The sequence below is a fragment of the Pelodiscus sinensis genome, chromosome 14 (genome assembly GCF_052426305.1).
Source record: "Pelodiscus sinensis isolate ZL-2025 chromosome 14, ASM5242630v1, whole genome shotgun sequence".
NCBI lineage: Eukaryota > Metazoa > Chordata > Testudines > Trionychidae > Pelodiscus > Pelodiscus sinensis.
In genome coordinates, this window is record NC_143065.1 from 11707911 (window position 1) to 11733554 (window position 25644).

General features: G+C 47.3%; 1 protein-coding gene across 8 annotated transcripts in view; it reads left to right on the forward strand.

Annotated features, from left to right (window-relative positions):
• PPCDC (phosphopantothenoylcysteine decarboxylase) overlaps positions 1–25644 on the forward strand; it is a 42127-nt gene that overhangs the window by 12089 nt on the left and 4394 nt on the right. For 5 of the 8 annotated variants that reach the window (XM_075897409.2, XM_014575116.4, XM_075897407.2 and 2 more), the window contains exons 3-6: positions 4878–4973; positions 15029–15157; positions 18675–18843; positions 23053–24627. In XM_075897409.2, the coding sequence (XP_075753524.2) occupies positions 4878–4973; positions 15029–15157; positions 18675–18843; positions 23053–23144 (486 nt within the window). In that variant the 3' untranslated portion in view covers positions 23145–24627. Of the gene's footprint in view, positions 1–4877; positions 4974–15028; positions 15158–18674; positions 18844–23052; positions 24628–25644 lie in introns of those variants that run through there. The other 3 variants (XR_332276.5, XR_332275.5, XM_075897411.2) reach the window with 3 other exon arrangements.

Consider the following 25644-nt stretch of genomic DNA (forward strand, 5'->3'; position numbering starts at 1 on the left):
AGCAACGTAAACTAAATGGGGGGTGGGAGTGTTTTTACTTCAGAATAAGTATGTCAACTTACCATGCTATACCACTGTGGCTATATCTGTATAAATATACCCACCTGGTATTGTTCCCGCTAATTTTTTTTCATCCATGTGGAATAAATGTTGTGATGTGCACCAAGGCATGTGCAAATGTGCACCACCAGTGAAAACACATGCTGCCAGCTCTGGGTGCTGTGGGCACTTTGCTAATCATCTGGGCGGCATTTGAATCTCTCTGGATGGCTGCCTCTGAAAACAGTCTCTTTATCTTGGGAGATTATGTCTAACTCAATGGTCTTGACTACAAGATTTCTCTCAAATTCTCTCATTGTTGTCCTAATTCCAGTGAGGATCTATATGTACTGCCTTTTATGGAGTGTGATGCTGGCATACCAGGTGACAGAACATGTCATCGTCCCCATGCTTCAACTGAACGCTTACTGAAATTAGTATGCTCACCTGTGTGTCACTATTGTTAAAATAGTGGAAGTTAAATCCTAGTGAGGAAAATAGAAAGAAACATAAACTCTAAGTGTAAAAATATAGTAAGAAAAAGCCAAAAAGGAGTTTGAAGAACAGCTAGCCAAAAATTCAAAAAGTAATAGCAAAAAGTTTAAGTATATCAGAAATAGGAAGCCTGCTAAACAACCAGAGGGGCCTGTGGATGATCGAGATGCCAAAGGAGTACTCAAAGATGATAAGGTCATTGCGGAGAAATTAAATGAATTCTTTGCTTCGGTCTTCCTGGTTGAGGATGTTAGGGAGATTCCCAAACCTGAGCCATTCTTTTTAGGTGACAAATTTGAGGCATTGTACCAGATTGAGGTGTCATTAGAGCAGGTTTTGGAACAAACTGAGAAAATTAACAATAACAAGTTACCGGGACCAGATTGCATTCACCCAATAGTTCTGAAAGAACGCAAATGTGAAATTGTGGAACTATTAACTGTGGTTTGTAACCTATCCTTTAAATCAGCTTCCGTAGCTATCTTCCCTGAGGAACGATCTGGCCTGTGGGCTGGTATTTGCCCACCAATGGGCTACACTGTTACCTAATAAGTACCAGTATATTTCTCTATGTAAAACAGCCCTCCTCAGAGTCTAGTACGGAGCAAAAGTGATCAAAGGCCTTGACATTTTTCAGCTGGAATTTTCCATTGCCCCAGGTCATCCTAGGTAACAAGGCTGGAGGTAGATGAGTGTATAATTGTCATTACGAGGAAGATAATACTGACTATAACATATAAAGCAGGCTATAAAACACACTGTTGGGGAGATAGGTTAACTTGTCCCCAAGCTTCAACAGCTGCAGTTGCAGATTGCAGCAGCAGCTTTTGCTGACAACCGAGTTATGTAGCAGCTAGCGTGAGTACACCTAGAAAGTCCATAATCAAGCATAGTACTGTGGATGTTACTACACAGAGGTTTTCCTCACGTTCTCCTGCCACCATTTCCTCTTGGTGGAAATAATGGCTTACTGACTATCAGCTAGAAAGGAGAAAGTATTTTGTGCTCTTTAATGTTGCACTCTAGTCCATCTGCTCTTGATGAGCCTTCCGTGTGAGCGCCGGGGAGATGAGCATGTCACACTAGTTTATGTCTCTCTCCTTCTAGCGATTTAAATAATTACAGAGACTTACAGTGCAAACACTCAAATCTTGCCTTACTAGAAAATTTACCTAGTACTGCTCAGGTCCTTAACTCAAATACGTTTTGATTTCAGTCTTTGCTCTGGGGTGGGGCTGGGCCTGGGGTTCAGAATGCAGCTTTCCCTGACGAGAGACGACTACCCCAGCCCTCTCACCACAGCAGCTTGGGGCTGGATGAGAAGTAGGAATGTTAGAAATTGTTTATTTTAGTATTCGTGTAGCTGCAACAATTCTTAGCCGATACACGGTTACTAAAATGCTCCCCCTGGGGGCAGGTCCGGCAGCCAGTGCGCTTCCAGCCCCAGGGAGCCCTGTGCCACCCCAGGCTGCTGCCTCTATGTACTAAATACTAAAATAAACAATTTCTAACATGCCCACTTCTCTGTATCAGAGGCAGTAGGGTGGCAGGCGGGAGCTGGTCCACATGGGGAGCTGGTTTAAAATCCTCCCTGTGCCACCTCTAGCCTGGGGGGAGGGCCAGGACAATCCCCCGTCCAGCCCAGATCCTGTCTCTGCTGGGGATGTTAGATTATTGTGTAACTGAATAGTTGTGCAGGAAATCTTAGTGGTTCCACAACTATTTGTTGGTCCCTGGAGGTGGGGCTGGCAGCCAGTGTGCTGCAGCTCCACTCCCAATGAGCCCCCGTCACCCCACACTGCTCCCTTTGTATCAGAGGCAGAAGCACGGGGTGGCAGGTGGAAGCTGGTCGACGAGGGGAGCTAGTTTAAAAACCAGCTCCTCGTGCATACTGGATGCCTGCTGCCCCATGCTGTTGCCTGTGATACAGAGACAGCAGTGTGGGGAGGCAGGCAGCCGGTCTGTGCAGGGAGCTGGTTTTTAGATCGGCTCTCACCTGGCACCCCTCGCTGCTGCCTCTGATAGAAAGGCAGAGTCACCTCCTGGGGACTCTAGAATATAGCCCCTTCCCGCAGGGACAAACTGCAGTCTGAATTGGCCATTTATCATTGGCAAAGGGGGTTGGATTTGCTGCCTATTCCTGCTCTAGCTGCTCTACAGCTCCTAGTACTTCCCTGGGCCTCTGTCACTGGGCCTCAGCCTGGGGTTTATTCAGGCCCAAGTTCCCCTGGATCACCTGTCTTTTCCCAGCATTGCTCTGTTCAAGGTATCTCTGCTAGTAGGCAGATAGATCCTTCTTCCTCCGGAGCTGGCAGGAGATTGAGATCCTCCTGTCCAGGATCCCTTCGTACAGGGCCCAGCCGAGCCCTGATCGACTACTTTCAGCCTCTTTCTGTTTGTTACAGGCCTCTCCTAGAGCTGTTTTTGCCTCTTATAACATGGAATGAGGGCAGCCTTCACCTTACTGCGCCCCAGGTCCCTTTCTGCGCTAGTCATTCCTAGACAGTCATTTCACATTTTGTATGTGTGCAACAGATTATTCCTTCCTAACTGGCATGATCTGCATTTGTCCATATTGAATTTCATCCTGTTTACCTACAACCTATTTCTCTATTTTGTCCAGATCATTTTGAATTAAAATCTTATTCTCCAAAGTGCTTGCAACACCTCTCAGTTATGTATCATCTGCAGATTTTGTAAGTGTACTTTCTATGCCATTATCTAATTCGTTGATGAAGATACTGGAACAGTCCCAAGACTGACCCCTGCAGAACCCCATTCATTATGCCCTTCCAGCATGACTGTGAATTATTGATAACTACTCCCTGGGAACAGTTATCCAACCAGTTATGCACCCACCTGCCAATAGCCCCCTCTATGTTGTATTTCCCTAGTTTTTTAATGAGAAGGTCATGCAATACTGTATCCAATGCCTTACTAAAGTCTAGATAGACTACATCTACTCCTTCCCTGTTATCCAGAAGGCTTCTTAGCCTCAATTGGAGGATTGTGTCCAGTTCTGGGCACCACATTTCAAGAAAGAGGAGAAATTGGAGAAGGTCCAAAGAAGAGCAACAAAAATGACGAAAGATCTAGAAAACATGAGCTATAAGGGGAGGCTGAAGGAATTGGGCTTTAGTCTGGAAAAGAGAAGATTGAGAGAGGACGTGATAGTGGTTTTCAGGTATGTAAAAGGGTGTTCCAGGGAGGAGGGGACAAAATTGTTCTCCTTGGCCTCTGATGATAGGACAAGAAGCAATGGACTTAAACTGCAGCAAGGGAGGTTTAGGTTGGACAAATATATTTAAGTAGGCCCATTACCCAATAAAGAGGGGAAAACAATAACAATATCCCGCGCTTCTTTAGCTTAATCCATTTTTTGAGGAATAATGTTAGTTCGAACCAAGGGGTTTCGTTCGAACTAACGTGTTCCGGTGCGTACTTCCTGGTTCAAATCAGCTGTTGAGCGGAGTAATGCGCCAACGAGATCATGCTAATGAAGCGCAGGATATTTAAATCCCCACTTATTAGCAATTTTGGTCGCCTACATTTGCATCCCTAGCTCGAACTAGGGAGCAAGTGTAGACATACCCTAAGTAATTTTAACTTGTTCTTTTCCTATTTTAGCTTCTGAACCTACTCCATTTTCACTGGCATTTACCAGCAGCCTTCTTGGTGAAAACTGATGCAAATTAGTCATTAAGTGTGTCTGCCATTTCCACACTTTCTGTTATTGTTTTCCCCTCTTTATTGGGTAATGGGCCTACTTAAATATATTTGTAGAATGTTTTCCTGTTACTCTTTATGTCTCTAGCTAACTTGAGCTCATTTTGTGCTTTGGCCTTTCTAATTTTGCCCCTACATACATTGTATTATTCATCCTTTGTAATTTGACCTAGTTTTCTACTTTTTTTGTAAGACTCTCTTTTTTAAAATCTTTAGATAATTCAGGCTCTCCTGGTTAAGCTCTTGTAGGGAGCTTTATTTTTCCCGGCAGTCCTCTTTCTGAAAGCATACCACTTTTCTGTCTGTTTCGGTCATCTTCACTGGCCCAACTGCTGGTTGTTTATTTGCATATGCAAGGAACCAAATGACTAAGGCCCAGCCTCCTCATGTGAAGAACTGAAATGAGTATTTGGCTTGCATTGCACCTGTTGGTGCCTGACCTTTCAGCAATGACTGGAAGTGGTTATGCAAATAGAAGGAGTAGGATGAACTCTTCTTGGTGCTAGGGCCTGATGTAAAACTCTTTGCCACCCAAGACCTCTTTCTATTGCCTACCTTAAAATAAAAGTTCTATAAATGGTAACTGTTTGTGTCTTCTCCTCTTTTTCTTTCATTAGCTGGAAGTGCATGTCGTAACAACAGAGAGGGCAAAACATTTCTACAACCCCCAGGAGATTCCTGTAACCCTCTACAGTGATACTGATGAATGGCAGGTCAGTATCTAACACCTACTCCAGCGGATTTTTTTCTACATGATTTCTGGGGACACCCAATTCCCATGTGGGCTTCACTTTTTATGTAGGATTTATTTATTCATGAAGTTGGCCTCATCTTCTAGAAGCGGCCAATAACTGATACTTTGGAGCAAGGCAAACCCTCTCCCTACAGAATGCACATGGCCAGTTGTGCAGATTCTGGATTTGGGGTAGTCAGTGGAGTCCTTCCTGGTCCTCTACAAGTGATCAGTTTTTCATCTTGAAGCATGAGGCTGATGAACTGACTTCAATCACTTTTACAAAGCCTTTCAATCCAAGTATGAACCATTAAAACCATGCAAATAATATGATGTTGCACTCTTCGGGTGGCAGTAGTGGTACAGTAGTGCTTAGTGGCCCTAGCCAATACCATGGCCTCATTGTAGCAGGCACTCAACGAACACATAACAGTAAACAGTCTCTGTCCGAGAGCTTATAGTCTAAATAAGCAGGAAAGACTAAGCGTGGAAGCAAGTAAAGATTGTTAATTGGTAGTGCCACAGTCTGGCCCAGTGCCCCTTTCTGGACAGACTCCAGCATGTTATGAGAGGACCCGGCCTTTGGATCCCATATGCTTCTATGACTGCTGGGTCTAAGAAGGGACTGGTCATTTCCTGTACCTGGGTGTCTCGTGCACACTCCCAGGTGCAGAACCTGTGTCGTCTGCTCTTGGTGCCTGGCGGTGGCTGCCTGTACCCTGAAATCGGTGCCCTCCCAAGCAGCCAGTTGATTAGGAAAGCTCTCCAGAGTCCAAACTAGGTGGGGTATCCCTGGTTTCTGAACTAACCTCAGAAACAGGCAGGCAAGCAAAGCATGCAGGTTTATCAAAGATTTTTCTCAGCCATAGTCCCTGTGCTCGTATATGGTATAGATCTTTGGGAACTTGCAAACAGTTCTCACATGCAGCCCCCAAGTTCAGTCTCACCTCTGCTGTGTGTCTGGGCTTTTGTCATCACCTTTACACTATGTAGCTGTTCCTGCTTTCTCTCTCCTCCAGCTCTTTCTTCTGGCATTTAGTGCTGACACCCTACAGGGAGCACGTTTCTGCTTAAATATAGTCTCAGATTGCTTTTATTAAGTGGCCAGCTGGATAAACTGCAGCTCTCCCAGCCTCGAGCTTCCTTGGGAAGGTCTTGGGTCCAGCCTGCCCCTAGTCAGCTTCTGTGTGGCGAGTCATTCAACCCTGACTGATCTCTTTGTCCTAACTTCTCAGACAGCCTTTCTACTACAGGATGCTGTAATCCACAGAGGAAGCTGTAATCTAACGGGAAGATTACAGTGAAGGTTACTTGTAAAACTGCAATTCTCAAAACAAGATAAAATTCACAGTTAGACATAAACATACCTTCAAGTGTCATGGACAGCACAGGGGTGATGGCTGTTCTTAGAGTGGCGTCCCAGTGGGTGCTCCGCTGTAGGCACAGCAGCATCCCTACTCTGGGATTGAAGAGCTTTGGTGGCACTGCCTGTTGAATGAACTCCAAATTTTAACCAAAGACTGAACTAAATACGTACACTGAAGGCTGCAAAACTTGGGGATTGTCAAATGGAGTCATTTCGAATTCCCTCTGCTGACAATTCAACTTCAGGGACAAACATCCAATGATCTTAGAAAATTGTCTGCACTCTTATTATTGTGCCAGTGCAATGGTTCTGGCATGGTTCGAGGACATCTGTGAAATGGCCGGTTCACAGAGGTCTCCTAGGACTGTCACCCGATGTGCTGATCACACCACTGAGCCCAGCCTACCTGTCTTCTGGGATGCTCCACCACCCTGTTCTACGGGGTCAGAAGTTCTGGTCTCCCCCGGCCAAGGCACAGAGTTGGAGTAATAGTCTCCCAACTGAGTAGCACAGATGCTGAAACAGTTGAGCCATGGGAAGACTCAGCTATAGGGCTTTGACAGCACCCAAGAACACAGCCCCAAAGAGGACCAAACCTCCAAATAAATCAGTCTTATTCTGTATAAAAGTTTTGCATGGAGATTAAGCTCATAAGGATAGCCCACTTTATCAATGAAAGAGAGAGATGCACAGTAGTTGCTCCCGCCAAGATACTAATTATTTATACAGGGCTTGATAATAAACACGTATTTTTTAAGTATAAAAAGTAGGATGTAAATGATTGCAAGTGAAAATAGACAGATCAAAGTAAATTACTAAGGCAAAACATGCAGCTAACTGTAATATACAGTAAAACTCCATTAGTCCGGCATCCACTGCTCCGGGACTCCTGATGGTCCGGCACCATCAGGAACCCGGAAGTGCTGGGGCAGCCGGACAGGCTTCCCCCATTCAGCTGCTGCTGAAACTGACCAGCAGCTGAATCGGGAAGCCGGGAGCAGAGCAGCTGGGGTGCTGCTGGGTTGGTCTGGTAGCGCTGCCCCTCGGGGCTGCGGGACCAACCCGGCAGCACCCCAGCTGCTCTTGGGGATGCCTGGGGCAGAGCAGCTGGAGTGCCGCCGGGTTGGTCCCGCAGCGCCTAAGGACGGCGATGTGGGACCAACCCGGCAGGACCCCAGCTGCTCTGCCCCGGGATTCCTGGAATCAGCCGCTGATCTGTTTCAGCAGCGGCTGAATCGGGGACCCCTGGGGCAGAGCAGCTGCAGTCCTGCCGGGTTGGTCCCGCATCGCCGTCCTTTGGCGCTGCGGGACCAACCTGGCAGCACTCCAGCTGCTCTGCCCCAGGCGTCCCCAAGAGCAGCTGGGGTGCTGCCGGGTTGGTCCTGCAGCCCCGAGGGGCAGTGCTACGGGACCAACCGGGCAGTACCCCAGCTGCTCTATTGCAGGCATCCCCGATTCAGCTGTTGCTCAAACTGACCAGCAGCGGCTGAATCAGGGACTCCTGGGGCAGAGCCTGACTATCATAAGGGGGGGCTATGAGGGGTCTGGGGTGGCATCCCCTCCCACCCCACTCCAGACCCCTCATAGCCCCCCCCCCTTCTGATAGGCCGGCATATCTGATAATCCGGCACCCCCTGGGTCCTAAAGGTGCCGTATTATTGGAAGTTTACTGTACTAAGAAACTTGTTACATGCAATTTTTTATCCTAACAGTTGTTCTAATAATCTCTTTTTCAAGCTAGGCAGCCTTTAGTGTGGGCCCAATCCTTTCTCCTGTTCAGTCTTGATGTCTCCAGCAGACATCTGGGTGATTAGTGGGACGGTTTCCTGGCATCTGGCAATCACCTCTATTGTTTGGTTTCCTCCCTTTCTCTCCTCTTTGCCCAAAGTGGGAATTCGTTGTGTTCAATTCAAGGTTTTCTCACCTGGAGTGGAAAAGTACCAGATCCCAAATGGGTTCCAGCATCAGATGTCTGGGCCACATTTATTTGTAGGATCTATCACAGTTTGGCCTTACAAGAGAGAAAAACCCATTTACAGACAAGGGCGGCCCTAGACTAGCTGCCAGCAACTGGCGCCCTAGGCGAACCATGCAGTCGGCGCCCCCACCTCCAAACCCCTCAATGATATTGCGCCACCATTTGGCGCCTCATTTAACTTGGCGCCCTAGGCGACCGCCTAGTTCACCTATATGGACGGTGCCCCTGTTTACAGATCATTGTCCAGGTCAGTGTTTCTCAACCACTGGTACGAGTATCCTTAGGGGTACTCGAGAGAAATGTCAACACAACTGAAACTTAGAGAAAACAGAATTTTTGTTTTAAATTTTACAGCGCTTTATTATTTTTGTACTTTTTACACCAAAAATTTCATCGTCTACCTGGCTACGATTAAGTTGTTTAAACAAATGTGTTGCAATGGTAGAAGAAAAATTGCACGTGTCTAACAACTAGGTACTGGGGGTACTTATACAGTTTTTTTTTTTTCTTAAAAAGGGTGTACTTATAATTTTTTTAAAGGGATACTTTATAAAAAAGGCTGAGAAACACTGGTCTAGGTTACTGGCTCATTAAGTTCCTTACGTAGATTAATAAAATGGGTCTACATTTCATATTTCTAATGATACATGCACAGAAATAGAATACAGTATACACATTCAGCAGATTGTAACTTTAAAAATGATATGTGTCAGGATGCATTTTGGCTAAAGCATCTTTGAGTTATGCATATTCATGATACATAAGCTAATTTTCATAAAGCATGGGGGTGGCTTGACAATCTGTATGTTTGTCACATTTTTTGTTTGTGATGATGTAACACTGCAGCACAGTTCCCAAACCCCATGGTTTCAGTTATGCAAGAAACCAAGGCTTCCCTCATTATGCCAGAAAGCCACATGCCACATAGATCGAGGGGGTGTAGGATGAGTGGTGGTCTCTGATCACTTAGGGCTTAAGAGTGATCACCATCTCCCTGAATAGCAGCCGGAAGTGAGTAGGAAGCTATTGAAGAGCTGTGAGTGCAGGTGTTACGTAATAATTATGCCTCACCCAATTTATAGGGTAATCAAGCATCTGCCCTCTCGTTATCTGAGCCTGCAAATCTACAGGCATTACTAATAGGCATAAAATTATTCAGCTCTGTTTAAAATCTACCGTCAGCATATGATGCAATAACCTCTGTCACCACTGAATTTCCCAGGCTTCTTATACATCAGATGGAGCGTAATAGGCATTCTAGGTTCCCAGTCTCAGATTCAATGCGTGGGCACCAGGAGGGAGAGTTCATTTGTACCCTGTTTCCATGCAGTGTCTTAACTCATTCACAACCTTAGTGTTTTGCTGTTTTGGATGGGTCCCTCCCGTTCATTTTCCTCTTGTCATTTAATACTAGTTAGGATACCTGATTGGAGACCTGTGGCACTGAACAGCCTTTCTTCTTAATCCTGAATCATAACATGAAATCTAACCAATCAAAACAGATGGCTTGTGTGATGAAAAGTAGTTCCTAATTGTATTTCTGGCAACTGGAGGCAGCACTTTGTGCTACATGAATGAGTTGCTCTGTACCATTCTTTATCTTGTGATTAGGGCTGCAAGACAGGGACTTGGGTTCTATTCCTAGGTTTTCCATTGACTCATTCTGTGACCTTGTGTGAGTCGTGTCATCTCTCTGTGCTTCAGTTTCCCCCTCTGGAAATTGCTTCCCTCCATCACAAGGGCAACATGAGACTTAGGGCTTGTCTAATTTGAATTTGTTTGTACATGCCCACGTAGTTGCACTGATGCATGCCATAGTGTTGTAGGTATCTTGCACCAATCTAAAATGCAGCTTGCACTAGTATAATCTGCACTAGTGCAAGTCACTTTTTACACTGGTGCACTGTGTCTATATTAGGGGTTTGCACCTTATGATGACAGTGGTGCAAAGCTTCCCAGCACAGACAGGTTGTTAATTCATTAGCATTTGCAAGCTGTTCTGAGACCTCTTCAGACAGTTGCTTCTAGAGAAGGGTTGAGTCATACAATGAAGACTTTAGAGAAGTGCCAAGTCAGATAATATGGAAGGAAGTCCCGTTTCAGGATCTGAACCCTTCCGAGGTATCTGTGCTGCAGCTGTGAGTGAGCTTTCTAGCCTGGATAGACAGACTCATGCTAATGGGGGTCAAGGTAGCAAACTGAGAAGAGCTGCAGACATTGCAGCTCCTACAGAGGCTTGGGCTAACCAGCCAAGCACCAGTCTAGGTGTTAGATGGGCTCGAACTAACGTGTCTGTCCGGAGTCTCTCAGAGCTGCAGTGCCCACACAGCTATTCTTAGCATGCTTGCTCAAGTCCTGCTTGTGCAAATCTGTCTACCCACACTGCTTGCCCGCAGCACAGTGTAGAAATAGCTTCACGAGTGCAGTGCTGCAGAGAGAGATGTGTTGTCAGTAGGGCTGTCAAACGATTAAAAAAAATCACGATTAATTGCGCTGTTAATAGTAAGAATACAGCCCCTCTGCTCCAACCCAGTGCCCCCACCCCTCCCCAATCCCCTTGCTCTAACTCAGTGCACCCACCCCTCCCCCAGAGCCTGGTACCTCCACCCCCTTGCTCCAACCCAATACCCCACCCCCTCCCGCCGAACCGGTGACATAACCTAGCAGGGCGGAGGGTTACGCCAACCCCCCCACATCAGACCTGTCCTGGGTCTCACTGGAGCCACCGCTGCAGCCACGCACTTTTCCCTCCAAGCACTGGGGTGCATCTGCAGAGCAGCCATGAACAATCCGGGCACGCGGCTCCGAACGTCCCGTTTGACAGGCACATGCTGTTGCCCCCTCCCCGATCTCCTTTGCAGGGCAAAATCCCAGACATTTTTTACCATTTAAAAAAGCTGTCCGGACAGAGATTTAACAAGTGAAAATGTGGACATGTCCGGGAAAAACAGGACGTATGGTAACCTTAGATTAACATATGTTAATTTTTTTTAACGCGTTAATTCTGCTCTGCGTTAATCACAGGCGTTAACACGCGTTAATTGACAGCCCTAGTTGTCCGAAGTACAGGCAGTCCTCGGGTTACGTACAAGATAGGGACTCTAGGTTTGTTCTTAAGTTGAATCTGTATGTAAGTCGGAACTGGTGTCAGCCGCTGCTGAAACTGATCAGTTTCAACCGCGGCTGAATCTGGATGCCAGTTCTGACTTACATACAGATTCAACTTAAGAAACCCAGGCTTCCCCAAGTCAGCTGCTGCTGAAACTGATCAGTGGCTGATTCCAGGAAGCCTGGGGCAGAGCAGCTGGGGTGCTGCCCGGTTGGTCCGGAGCGGCACTGCGGGACCAACCCGGCAGCCCCCAGCTGCTCTACCCCAGGGGTAGGCAAGAAAAGCCTCGTCTACGGGGGGGGGGGGGGGGGCACTAGCTGCACCCGCCCTCCAGCAGACCAGGGAGACTGCCCAAGTCCTCCACGGCTTTGCTCCGTCTTCCTGGTCTGCTGACCTGGTAGACGCGGAGCAAAGCCGCGGGCAGCGGGACACTCCAGGCGCGCCGCGGCTGTCCCACTGCTGGCGTGCTCCTAGGCTTTGCTCCCCATCTCCCTGGTCCGCTGGTCAGGGAGACGGAGGAGCACGCATGCAGCGGCGCCTGGGCTGTCCCGCTGCGGGCGTGCTCCAAGGCTTTGCTCCCCGTCTCCCTGCAGACCAGGGAGACGGAGAGCAAAGCCGCGGAGCATGCCCGCAACGGGACAGCCCGGGCGCGCTTGAGCTGTCCCCCTGCGGGCGTGCTCCGCGGCTTTGCTCCTGTCCCCCGGGTCTGCTGGGGGGGTCCAGCAAAGCCGCTAGACCCCCCCCAGCAGACCAGGGAGACCGGGAGAAGCTTTTCTCGCCCCGGAGGACACGGGTGGCGACCCGCCGCCCGTGAGCTCCGGGGCGAGAAAAGCGCCGTTTGTAAGTGCGGATCCGACATAAGTCTGATCCGCGTAAGTTGGGGACTGCCTGTACAGCCCTTTAGAGATATTAAACCAAGATCTCTTTGGCTCCTCTCTGCTAGTTTTCTGTGAGCTAAACTTCCCAAAGCACTTTTCTGTCAGAGCAAGGGAGACTGGCTGTTCATACTTGCTAACGTGCCCCTCGTCTGTAAACCTGCTTCCCTTTTTTAAGACAGTGTGTGGGTTGTTGCTGGGTACCGCATGGCTGCTGTTTGTCCAATGTCTTGTAAAGCCCTTTGGGATACTGTAACTGCAAAGGGGTGAAATATCCACATTCTAGTCTCTGCATCTCTCTTCTTTCAGCTTTGCTGTTTTCCCACCTGCAGTGAGTACAAGACCTGCTCATCTCCATGTGCACAGTCCTGTGTTTTTGCACTCTCAAGCATAAGTTGCTTTCCTTGTTAGAGAGACATGTTAGCGGGAATGAGCAGAAAGCTTTCCAGTCATTGGCAGAGCTCTGCTGGGCCCCAAGTCTGGAAGTGGAGTGGGCGCTGCAGGTCAGAATTGATGCACGTGGGCTGTGCTGTATGGGATTGCAGTACTGAAATGATGCAGGTCAGGATTAAGATGCATTAGCAGAGTTGTGTCCGAGGCAGAGCTCCCGCTTGCATTTTACCTGACTCCAGAAGAGTTAAATACCAAGAACTTTAGAAAGAAAGTGAGACTCTTCAATGTTTAAAAAAAAAAAGTGAAGAGCCCTACTTTGGGAAGGGTGGGGAGCACTAGCTGTTCCGCCTGCTGCATCTTTGTTGTGGTTGTATGTGACTCAGAGACTGAGCAGTTTGTGGCCCTGATGCACACCCCTCACTGGCCTGTGGTTGTGTGTGGCCTCTTGAGGTAAGATACCTCATCTCGTCTGCTGTTTCTTTTGACGTTTTACCAGCTCGGGTGCTCCAGGGAGGTGATCAGAGTGTGACACACACAGCAATTGCCTGCAATATCCGGGACACACCTGTTTGGATTAAGTTAAACTTTTTGAATTAAGCTTACATATGTTTGAAGCTATTGTATGAAAAATGTCAAGTTTATATATTATGGTGGATTGTATGTAACGTCTCATGGGGGAAACAAGGCAAGTGTAATAAAGGCTGGGATGATTTAGTTAGTGTTGGTCCTGCAGGGGGTTGGACTTGGTGACCTCCGGAGTTCTCTTCCAACCCTGTTGGTGTTATGAGTGCCAGAGGAATGTTTTAAGCAATGTGCTTGACAGACAAATATAAATGGGGTTCCGGGAAATATCTTGGTGAATGCAAATGACCAATTTGGTTGTGCAGAGACCCTGCCTTTTGAAGCTTCATCCTGAGGAGGTGACTCTTGTCTGGTAGCGTAGCTGCAGATCAAAGACCCAAACTGTATAAAGGGGTGAGTCAGATTCAGGGTGTGCTTGTTCTGAGCTAACAGGTGATATGAATGTGTGACCACAGAAAATCCCCATGGTGGAGTTTGAAGGAGCAACCACCTGTCAGAGCCCTTGTTTGAATTAGGGTAATCTCCAGTTAACTACTTAGTATGTAACATATGTGTAGTTTTCTTTTACTTTTTTAATGTGTTCTTTGTAATGCTTTCACAAGGAATGTGCTTGCTCAGGACAGGATGTGTTGTAATTTATGCCCCTGCAATTATACTGTTTCTTGCCTCCGAGGCAGAGGCAAAGGCAAAGCAAGCTGGCTTAGGCAGTCTGACTTGCTGGGGAACTCACAGTGTAGGCAAAGAGCTGTGAAGTCTGGAAAAAGCCCAGTCAGGAGGGAGAGAGAGATGTGTGTCTCCACCCAACAGGGTGGTGGCTGGGAATTTGGAAGCCTGAAAGCCTTTGCTGGATTGTAGAGGGGAATACAGGAGCAATTACTCTATACGTCTTCCTCCGGGTATTTCCTAGACCACCACCTAACTTTCTGGCACATTGTTTAAAACAGTCCTTTGAAGCTTATGACTCTTACTGTGTTTACATGTTTCTACCCTAGTGAAGTTACGTACAATCCCACAATAATACAAACATTTTGCAGTTTAATACAGTGGGCTCCAAAGATACTTAAACTTAATTTAATAAGGTTTAACTCAAGTTAACAGGGTTTGTCCAGGATACTGCAGGAAATTGCCATGCCTGTCACACAGAGAATTCCCAGGGCAGAACAAACCCTTTGTGTTAGTAGAATGCTCAGAGTTACAAAGGCTGGACCTGGAAAGGCCTTGCTGGCCCCATCTAGTGCGTTCTGTGGAATTTTGGCCAGGATTGTTCAATGCAGAGGAGTCACCAGGAAACACCAGGAAGCTTTTCTAACTGTTCCTCCGACTCCTAGATGCCCTGTGGTGAACATAACAGGGAGGGAGACCCGTGCTGGCATGCAGGGGGATGCAGATATCTAACATGCAGATTGTGAACTCTCTGGGACAGAGTCTATTTCCTTGATGTTTGTCTGTACTCTGCCTAGCACAACAGGACCCTGATCTGTGATTGCGGTTCCTACGTGCTACTGCAGTATTAATAGTACTGCCAGGAAAAGTGAAGGGTGACGTATGAAGCAGCAGCAGCACGGTTGTCTCAGAGCCCCATTGCAATTGGGCCTTGCTCTGAGGGGCTGTTACGTTTTCCCCTTGGTTTGATGTGACATTTATGTGTGTGAAGTTGGTATGGTGCCAAGCACTCTGTATGAGCGAGTCTCTTGGGCGAGTTCAGTGACCCAGCCTCGTCTTTTGTCTGCAGCTGTGGAAAGGGCGTACAGACCCAGTCCTACATATTGACCTGCGGCGCTGGGCTGACCTCATGCTGGTGGCTCCTCTTGATGCGAATACACTGGCAAAAATAGCAAATGGCATCTGTGACAATTTACTGGTAAGTTACTGTCTGCATTTGGGCCAGTCGTCACCCTGAACACTGGCTGAGGGCATCTCGCATGCTCCCTCATTCCTTATCCCTGTATTTCTTCAGCTGTGCCTTTGCCTTGTTTTCCTTTTCATTCCAGCTCTTTGGGTATGTCTACACTGCAGTGTTTTTTCAGCAATACATCCGTTTTTCAAGAAAAGTCACTTGTGTCCACACTGCAATTGCCTTCTTTCCAAAAAAAAAAAAAAAAAAAAAAAGATTGAAAGAACAGAAGGTTTTCTCTGACCTTAGTAAACCTCTTTCTACATGGAAGAAGCTTTTTTCAGAAATACCTCTTTTGGAAAAAGTCGTGTGTGGAAGGGGAAGAGGGAGTTCTTTTGGAAGAAGAGGAAAAAACACAGGTGCCCTGGTGATCACTCCATTCATAGTAATCACAGCTTAAAGGCAAGAATGTGTTCATTCAGTGTGGACGCTATCTTTCGAAAAAGCAGATCACTTTTTCGATGCGCTTTGGCAGTGTGGACGCTCTCTTTTGGAAGAAGAATTTTTGGAAGATCTCTTCCGGAAAAGCTTCTTCCAAAAGGCTATGTGTAGACTACAGGCTTCTGTGTGGCAAAGACCATGTTCTCTGTTTGTACAGCGTCTAGCAAAATAGGGCCTGGATGTATGCCTTAGGCATTAAAGTTATACAAACAATCAATAATAATAATAATAATGTCTACTCTTTCCTCTGCCTTCCTCCATTATACCTCTTCCTCTTTTCCTCTCCACATCCTTTTTCATATCCTAGCCCCTCTCTTACTGTGTCCCCACCGCCACCACCCCTCTCCCTATAATGCCGCCTCGTCCTTTGCGTGATGCATGATACTACTACTTCTCCTGCACATGATAGCCTCTCACTGTCTCTCTTTATCGCACATGCACATACTTTGTCAATCTCCAGTTCCCCTTCCTTTCTGTGTTTTAGATGCAGTCTGGAAAGACACCTGTGAGATCAGATAAGTGTGTTTACTTCCTGCCAGTCCTCCCTCCCTCACTTAAAAGCATACATGGACATCTGCCCACACATACTTGCACATTTATTTAAATTTCAACCACAAGGCTTTTTTTGGGCAGTGCTGTTTTTCTGGTACTCAGGAAGCCTGGGGTGGGTGGGAAAAGGGAATCGGCTCCTGTGTTTGGGGAAGACAAACTACCAAAGAGCCACCTATTTGCCCAGGTGCCTGGGGACCAGAGATAGTTAGTTGCTCTTTAGATAGGGAAGGTTACCAAATTTAGACACAAATGCAAGTCTGTACAGGAAATGCAAGTCTGCACAGGAAGTCTGTTCCGTGCTTCTCAAAAATGAGTGGAAGGGGAGCTAGGGATGTAGGACACAATCTCAAAGGGAAATTTGTATGGACAGGTGCCATTCTGCTCAAGAAAATCTAACTGGGTGAACCCCAGTGCTAAGGAAAACCCCAGTGCTTGCAAATGACTAAAATATGGCCAGAGTGACGGGCCTCACGTATGTGAGCACGTGGAAAGTCTCTGAAAGTGTCTATTTAGTGCACGAATGGGCACTATTTTTGAGGAACATGGAACTGGTTACAACAGCGTTTCCTGTGCAGACTTGCATTTGTGTCTAAATTTGGTAACCTTCCCTATCTAAAGAGCAACTAACTATCTCTGGTCTCCAGGCACCTGGGCAAATAGGTGGCTCTTTGGTAGTATGTCTTCCCCAAACGCAGGAGCTGATTCCCTTTTCCTGTATGTGGCCCCTGGGTTACCTGGATCTGACCCCCGAGGCTTAGGGCCTCCCCCAGCATTGGGGAGCCTGTGCTGGCACTTCAACCCTCCTGCCACCTGCCTCCGACTGATTTTTCTGTAGGTCAGTGGCCCCAACCCAAAAAAGGTTTCCCGCCCCTGCTTTAGTGTTTCATTTGGAAGCGTGGAGGGGATCAGAACTAAGAGGATTATACTTTGCCTGTTCACATCATACAGGACAAGACTGATAAAAAGTTTACTGAACACAGGATGGCCACAACTTTCCACACATACAGTTTCCCTCTCTCCTGGTATAGTTCCAGAGTTCCTTCTCAACCATCTCTGGCCTCCACTGGAGTGGGCAGTTGTCCCTCCTTTATCTGCATCTTTAGTATTATCTCAGACTTTGCAAATAGGTCTTGGGTTGCACTGATCACTGTTATCAATGGCACAACCTGTTACCTTCATCCAGAATGTGTACACATTTCACGAGGTCAGTTTCTACCTTGATCACTTCCTTAAAGAGGTCCCTGTCTCGGATATCTGCAGAGCAGTGACTTGTTCGCTCTTTTGCAGAATGTTATGCTATCACTGGAGATTTGGCTGCTGATGCCATCTTCTGCTCTGTCACTGTGGGTTCTGATGCGATCCCTTGTGATATGTAGAAGCCGTTTGAAGGCTGGGAAGTTGAGGGCATATTTTGAAATAGGCCAAACGAGTTGTTTCTTCTTGATGCGTCTGAGAAATGCATATGCTTCTTTCGATTACATGAGTGATGTATCCAGTTGACAAAGCATGTAGGCAAAATGACTGTATAGACTTACCTCAGATGCAGTCTCGAGAGTTGTATGGTATGGTCTATGGTAGGGATGTGAAGGACTAGTCTATTATCCAATAAGCAAATGCTTATTGGATAGTCAACAGTATAGTCGACTAGTTTCTTCCCCCCTTGCTGCTTCTATCAGAAAGAGGCAGCAAGGACAGGGGGGAAGAGGGGAATACGTCAAAGCAGCAGTGCCACTTGAAGGCTGGGGCTAGACCCTGGGCTGCACATGGCTTTAAAATGCTGCATGCATGCCACATGCCACTTTAAAATGCCGCATGCAGCCCAGAGCCAGCTGGGGTTTCCCCAGGCTGCACGTGGAGCCCAGGATCATCTAGGGACTCCCCCACTGACCCCGGACTCCCTGTGGCGTTGCTGCTTTGAAACGCTGCGTGGAGCCTGGCATCAGGCACCTCGTGGTGTTTCAAAGCAGCAGCACCGCATGGAGCCCAGGATCAGCTGACTCTGGGCTACACAGGACACTTTCGCCTTTGAAGTGTGGCAACATCCCTGCAAAAATGCATCGACTATTCAATTAGTCAGTTAGTTGATACTTAACATCCTTAGTCTTTGGCCACCATCTGCTTCCCTCTGGAGGCACAGTCCAAAGACTGAGGGCCTGTGCACGTTCTGTTCCAGCTACCTGTGAGTGTGCTGCTCACTTGACTCAAGAAAAGGTGAAGCCTGTTGTTCTGGGACTTGCGCTCTTTGTAGCCCTCCCACCTTTTCCCCATTAGATGTGAGGCTGCTGGAATCTTATGCGATTTAAGTGCCGATTTGTTGAAGCTGCTGACAAGTGTCTATTATGGCTGGGTAAAGCTTGGGTATCTGTACCCTGGCCTTAATGGTCTTCAGCTTGGGAAGGAGCTTCTGTGCTGCTGCGGCAGCCTGATAGGCGAGACAAATAGGAAAGGCAACAAACACACTAGGGTTGGATCTCTTGTCCTTTTCTTACAGACCTGTGTCATCCGTGCTTGGGACCTGACCAAACCCCTGCTCTTCTGCCCTGCTATGAACACAGCCATGTGGGAGCATCCTATTACAGCTCAGCAGGTGGAGCAACTCAGAGGCTTTGGCTACGTAGAGATCCCTTGTGTGGTGAAGAAGCTGGTGTGTGGGGACGAAGGTCAGTCCTTAGCATGCCCTCTGGCTGCTGTCCTGTGCACTTTCTCCCATGCTGATCATACGACTGTTTCACTGAGGTGAACAAGTAGTTTGTGCTAGGGATGTAAGGAACTAGTTGACTACCCGATAAGCATAAACTTTTTGGATAGTCGAGTAGTCACTGAACTAGTCACTTCCCCACCCCTTGCTGCCTCGAGAGAGAGAGGCAGCAAGGGGAGGTGGAGCAGGCACCAGTGCTGGGGGGGAGCTGACTTAAAAGCCGGTTCTCCCCAGCACCATCTCCGTGGGGGGAGGGGCAGGGGAGGCAGAGGCGTCCCTACTGCTGCACCTTTCCCTTTGAAATGTATAAGAGCTGTGGGACACTTGTACATTTCAAAGATAGAGGCACAGCAGGATAGCAAGCGCCCCTCCCCTTATTGACTAATCGAGTAGTCAATGGAAATTCCATCAACTACTCGATTAGTTGATAATTGAAATCTAACATCCCTAGGTTGTGCTGTAACCCTCCATTGCTGAAGTTGACAGAAATGTGTTGACATTGGGTCTGACCAACTGGGGGAAAAAATTTTTTTTTCTTGCCAATTTTCAAAGTTCATTGAGATTCTGGGAATCCAAAGCAAAATCCAGAGTTGGTATCTGGGTGTAGAGGGTCATATTAGCTTCGATAACTCCAATCAACGTAAGATTTGGAAAATAAATATTGCCACTGATAATCCATGATAAGAGAAGAGAAGGTTAGGGTGCTGTCCTGGGACATGAGAGATCCTATTTCAGTTCTTTGCTCTGCCACAGGTTTTTCTGTGGGACCTTGGTCTCTGCTCAGTTCCTCCCTGTGTAAAATGGGGATAATGAAGGAGAATAGCATGTCCCCGACTCACAAAGGAGTTTTGAAGAGATCCTTTAAAAATGGAAGTATTCAGATTCTGTGGTAATGGAGCTATATATGGACAGAGGAAGAATGCTGTTTCTGTGGCAAATTTTGCGTAATCAGTCTATTCCTAAAAGCAAATCCATTGTAGTACCTTTGTAGAACTCTGTTTGGACAAGCACATTTGTGTCAATATTTTAATAACTCTGCTGTGTAGTTTGATACCGAACTCTAGTGCTTTGACATCTTGCATAGCAATCTGTCAGGAAAATAAGAGATGTTTAAAAATAGTCTTTGTGGTTGCTGAGTAGGGGTTGGCTTTCACACCTCCTGTTCTCTCAGGTAAATAGTGTGCATCTCTAATAGAGAGATCTTTGGGAACTCAATACCAAGCTGCACAGAGGGTCAGACAAACACATATGTAAGTTAGTTATTTAAATCTGTAAAAATACATGAGCCTTAACCATTGTGCTAGGGTTCTTACAGTTTGTCACATCCAATTTCTCACATGGCCCAGGATTACCGTAAATGGAAACACCCGAATGAGCCTCTCGGTCTCTCAGAAAAGCGCTGCAGTGCAGGCAGGGGAATGATTTCCAGCCTGTTCCCGTCCTGGACTTGCAGGCTTCCCTGCAGCCCTGTGGGCAGGGGCTTATGACCTTCTTGCCCCTCTGCTACCCCGCTTGTCCTAGACTCTGGTCCTAGAGAGGATGGGACTGCTCCGTCTCATAAGCTTTGTGCCCAAAGCAGCGGTCACGTATGGCACCTCTCCTCTTTCAGGGGCCTCTTCCCTTGTTGAGCCACCTCTGCCTGGGCTTTGTGACAGTTGAAGCCCCTGTAGAGCCTGGCACCTGCCGCTGGTTCAGGGAACGTGGTGACAAAGCTGCTGGTGCTCCCCCACCCCATCTGGTTTCCTGCCACCAGGCACTGGCAACAGCCCTGCCCTGTCTGCTGCTACTGCCTGATCCAGTGGCCGTGTCCAGTCCTTGGTGCTGCCCAACTGTATCAACCTGACAGTAAGGTGGTGGGGTGGGTTTCCGCGTGGCCTAGGGGATAGGGCGCTCACCTGGGAAGCACGGGGTTGTGGGTTCTAGTCCTGGGTCGGGTGGGCCAAAACCAGTGGGTCCCGGGACCAGAGGGATAAAGGGCGCCCTGACCGTAAGGTGGTGGGGCGGGTTCCTGTGTGGAAAGCCCATGACTTAAATGCTACTGCTGAGCTACCTGGACTACAATGGCTCCACTCTGCAAGCTCTGTAGTACTGGTGGATGCTTGTCTGGAAATGGGAAGGAGAAATCTAGGAAGACACGTGACCCTCATGTGCCCCACTCCCATATGTCGCCCCTGGTAAGGGGGCAATCCAAGAGACTGTCTCTTGTCCATATCTGGTGGGTGCTGCTCCACCTGTTTAGAGTTAGACAGTATAGAGAGTAACACACAAGCCTGCCTGTGCCTTCTCTATAATGCAATCCACCAAGGGGAGTTCACCTCTTGGGAATTATAAGTCTGAACAGTATTAGAGTAGAAGTCTAATTGGGTCACGGGGTGTATCAGGGAGTGTTATGACTTGGCCCAGAAAGTTCCACTCCGGGTTACAGCACATTCCACCAGGGCGCAGGCATCCTATGTAGCCTTTGGAGTGCAGGTTCCGATTACCGAAATCTGCAGGGCGGCCACGTGGTCGTCAGTACACACCTTTACGATGCACTATGGGAACTATGCGCTGACACAGCAGGCCAGGGAGAATGCAGGTTCTGCGGTCCTCAGTTGTGTGTTGTCACTGTGTTTGTTTCTGTACCACATTGCATCTTTCGATCGGTTCTCTGTGTTCTGTTAGTTGAATAAATATGTTTTGGGTTATTCAACCTTCATTTGCTTGTCTTTCTGGGTGCACCGACCTCTCCTCCATAAAGTGCGGTTAGCTTGGAAGTCACCTTATTCGAATGGACATACTCGAAGAAGAAAAGAACTGTTGTTCTTCGAGATGTGTTGCTCATGTCCATTCAATTCCCCCCCTATTTCCCCTTCGTCGGAGTGTCCGGCAAGAAGGAACTGAGGAAGGGGAGCGCTGGCAGGGGTACTTATGCTTTGCTATAGCGGCGCCATACCAGGGGGCGACCTGCTGGCGCTACGGATACCGCTTGAGAAAATGCTCTGGAGAGATGGTGCACGTGGTGCGCACACCTTATTTGAATGGACATGAGCAACACATCGCGAAGAACAACAGTTACAGGTAAGTAACCGTTCTTTTCCTTCCTAAACCGAGTCGAAGGTAACTAATTTCTAATTGGGAACTAGGTAACACATAGAAATTGGATAATTAAATTGTAAATTAGAAATAAGACATACTTTTTTAACAGTGAAAGTGATTAACCTTTGGAACAAATTACTAAGGAAAGGGATGGATTCTCTAGCTTTGAAGTCCTCACACAAAGACTGGAGCCTTTCTGGAAGATATGCTTTAGCCAAACACAAGTTACTTCTTTAAATTCAGGATAAAATTCTATGGCCTGTGTTTGACAGCAGGTCAGACTAGATTGCCCAATGATCCCTTCGGGCCTGAAAATTTTTGAAAGTTATGAATCTGTGGAAAAAGACTTCAGGAGTGAATGCAACATCTCCATTGAAAGATTTGTGCACATCTGGCAAGTAACTAATCCCAAAGGATGAGTTTTTACATTTTTGTTCTTGTTACATTTCCAAGAATTAGTTCAGGATACAAGCCAAAGTAAAGTCAGGACAATTTTCAAATAGTCTTCATTTCTTTGTGCATTGAAAGCAAACAAACGTTCAAAGTGTTCGTGTTTTTGACACAGAGAAAATGCCCATTTTGCAGAGAATTCACAAAAAAAAACCTGGATTGCAAAATAAAGTGAAATGAAAACATTTGACTCACATTAATTTGTTTTGGTCATTTCCACTCAACTTTTGTAATCAGACAATTGACATTTAACCAGAACACACACTCCATTTAGACCCTAGCGAACTGAGGAGTTTGTGTGGCTTGTTTGGGGTATTTTTCCTCTGCCCATATGGAACATAGTTGTTTTCTGGAGTTCAGGTCACTGTGGAAATCATGTGGGCTACCCATGAGGATACACAATTTGTGGCAGTGACTGTCCCCTTGGAATTTGTCAGTGGAAGCCGGTCTTCACTGTAGCCTTGTGCCCTGCCAGCATATCTGGTCTAACTCGCTGTAACGCACTGCTTAGAAAATGCACTGGCACATTGCACTGTTGTGTGGATGGGAAGGCCAAATTTCAGCTGGACTTGTGGTATATCAATGCTCAGCATGCAGCCTTCTGGGACCTGAGTTTTACTGTCTGTGTCACTTTGCTCTCCAGGTCGAGGTGCCATGGCGGAAGTATGGACCATTGTGGAGAAGGTGAAGGTGATCCTTTCAGAGCGGGACTTGCCAAAGCAGCTGATTTCTTGATGTAAATCCCCCATCCCACCCCCGTGACAGTTTATCAGTGTGAGGATGAGAGCAAAAGGGACCTGAGATGGTATGTGCATCCAAGAACATTGCCATCAGCTGAAAGAATAAGATGTTTGGGTTCCAGTGTCATCAGCTGCTCTGATATTGAAACCTCTGATATAATTAGAGATCTTCCGAAACTGCTTAAGTTTCTGTGTACATGTATGTGAAGGGCCTCTGCTGTAGCTTAACCACAGTTCACATCCGAACATCTGTATAAAGCCGTGGTCCCCAACACGGTGCCCGCGGGCGCCCGCGGGGGCATTTGCATGCGCCCGCCAGGTGCTCGGGGCTGGCCTGGCCCCGGGCACATGGCGCGGCGCTTGCGGGGAGTGCCGGCCCCGGGCGCGTGGCTATGGGGGGGGCCGCCCCCGGGCACGCAAGTGTCCCCGCCCCCTGGCGCCCGGCGGGCGAACGGCCACTCCCCCTGGCGCCCGACAACCTCAAAAGGTTGGGGACCACTGGTATAAAGAGACATTTGCACCCTACAGGGCCATTTGATCTTGAGTATTTTACATGGGATAGTTTTTGACAGACTGAAAAGAGAATTTCTAAATTGCTCTAGGTCCAGCATCAAGAGGAATCAGAGAAGAGGATGGTGTAAAAATATTAGTTATGGGAATGCTCCCAGCCTCACCCACTAGAAGTCACGATAACGAATGTTCTAAAAGTACTGGCTCTGGAAAGCTCTTAAAACAGCTCCTCTAGTCTCCACCTTTCCTGCAGGACACTTATTATCTATATTTCCCTAAGAAACCGTAATGAGCAAAGGCTGCAATTCATTGTTTGAAGGTCGTTTGACTCAGTCATGCATGTTTTTGGTGCATGATACGTATTTTCTGTATTACTTGAATGTTGTTTTTTACGATCACAGGAGAAAAAAAATCCATTGAAAGAGCACAGAGGGCCTTGTGTTGACCTTTGCCCTTTTGTATCCATTGATGTGTAGAAATGCAGACGGCAAATGTAAACCAAAATGAACTTTCGGCTCTGCCTGGCAGAGTGTTGAAGGTCTTGACATCAGCACATTTGGCCACTCTAAAAAGCCTGGGGAAGCTGTCTCGAAAAGACTTTGATGCTCCTTTTGAATTTGAAAAATTAAAGAGTGACAAGAGGAAGATGGGAAAACCTGACCATGGACATCAGGGGTTACACCTAGGAGAGCCCCACAGCTCCTCCTCCTTTGAAATGTGATCCTTTCACCCAAAAAGGAAGGAAGGGAGTGGATGGGGGAGGGTGCTGCAGTCTGCAGAGCACAGGTTTTGTTTATAGATCCTAGAGTTTATTTTTAACTAGTTACACACAAATATAAGGCCTTCTGTACAGAACCTACACCCTACGTATTAGGCAACCTTTGAGCTCCTTAGCACAAGGGAAAGGTTATCATGGAGTGTTTGGTGTCCTTATCGATTCTATACAAATAAAAAGCTTCTGAACTTTCCCTCTTTGGCTTCTTTACTGATGTGGAGCTGCCCAGAACTGCAGGGGATAAGGACAGAAGAGTGTCTAGTGTCACAGCCTTAAGCGTAGCAGGGATTTTTGGCTGGGCGATCCTTTTGCACAATAGCAGTAAGAATCCTGGTTTTATAGCAGTGGCCTGGTGGCTTCTAGTCCTCTATCCAGCCTCAAGCAGTGGCCTGCCTCTAACAGTGCTGTATTGTGATGGTAACAGACCTGTAGGGTTTCTCCATGTTCATGGTCAAAGTCTCCTACGATTAGTCTATTAGAATAGCTTTGTGATGCTGATACAGGGCCTGATCCCAAGCCCATTGAAATTGCTAGAAAAGATTTCCATTGACTGCACTGGACTTTGGATCAGGCCCTCACTGAGGGTTCGTCTACACAGCAGTGTTATTTCAGAATAATGAATGTTATTTCGAAATAACTTTGCAAGTGTCTACACAGCAATTCTGTTTTGAAATAATATTGAAATAACAAGCTGCTTAGTCCGGATTTTGTAAACCTCATTTTCACAAGGACTAATACTTCTTCCGAAATAGCTATTTCGGATTATCAGTAGTGTGGACACTCCACTACTGCTATTTCAAAATAGTTCCTCCCACAGGCCATTCAAAATAATTACTCCCAGTGCTTCCTGTTCTAAATCGAGGTAGCGCGTGCACATTAAGGGGGCCTGCTGTGGACTAATTTCAAGGCTTCCCTGTACTGTATATGTGCTATTTCAAAACTAGCCAAATAGCCCGTTTTTCAGGTCTCTACTCCATGTCGGTATTCTCTCCTGAGCCTCCAGTCTCTCGCTCTGTCTCTCTCTCTCTCTCTCTCTCTCTCTCTCCTCCTCCTACTGCCTCCCCCCCCCCCCCCCGCTCTCTCTCAGCTCTTCTCCGTCTCCTGCCTTTCTCTCTGTCTCTCTCTTTATCTTCTCCTCCCCATCCTGCCTCTCACTCGGGGGAGTGCGGAGCCCAAACGGTCGCTTGCGTCACTTGCTCCCATGCGGCGG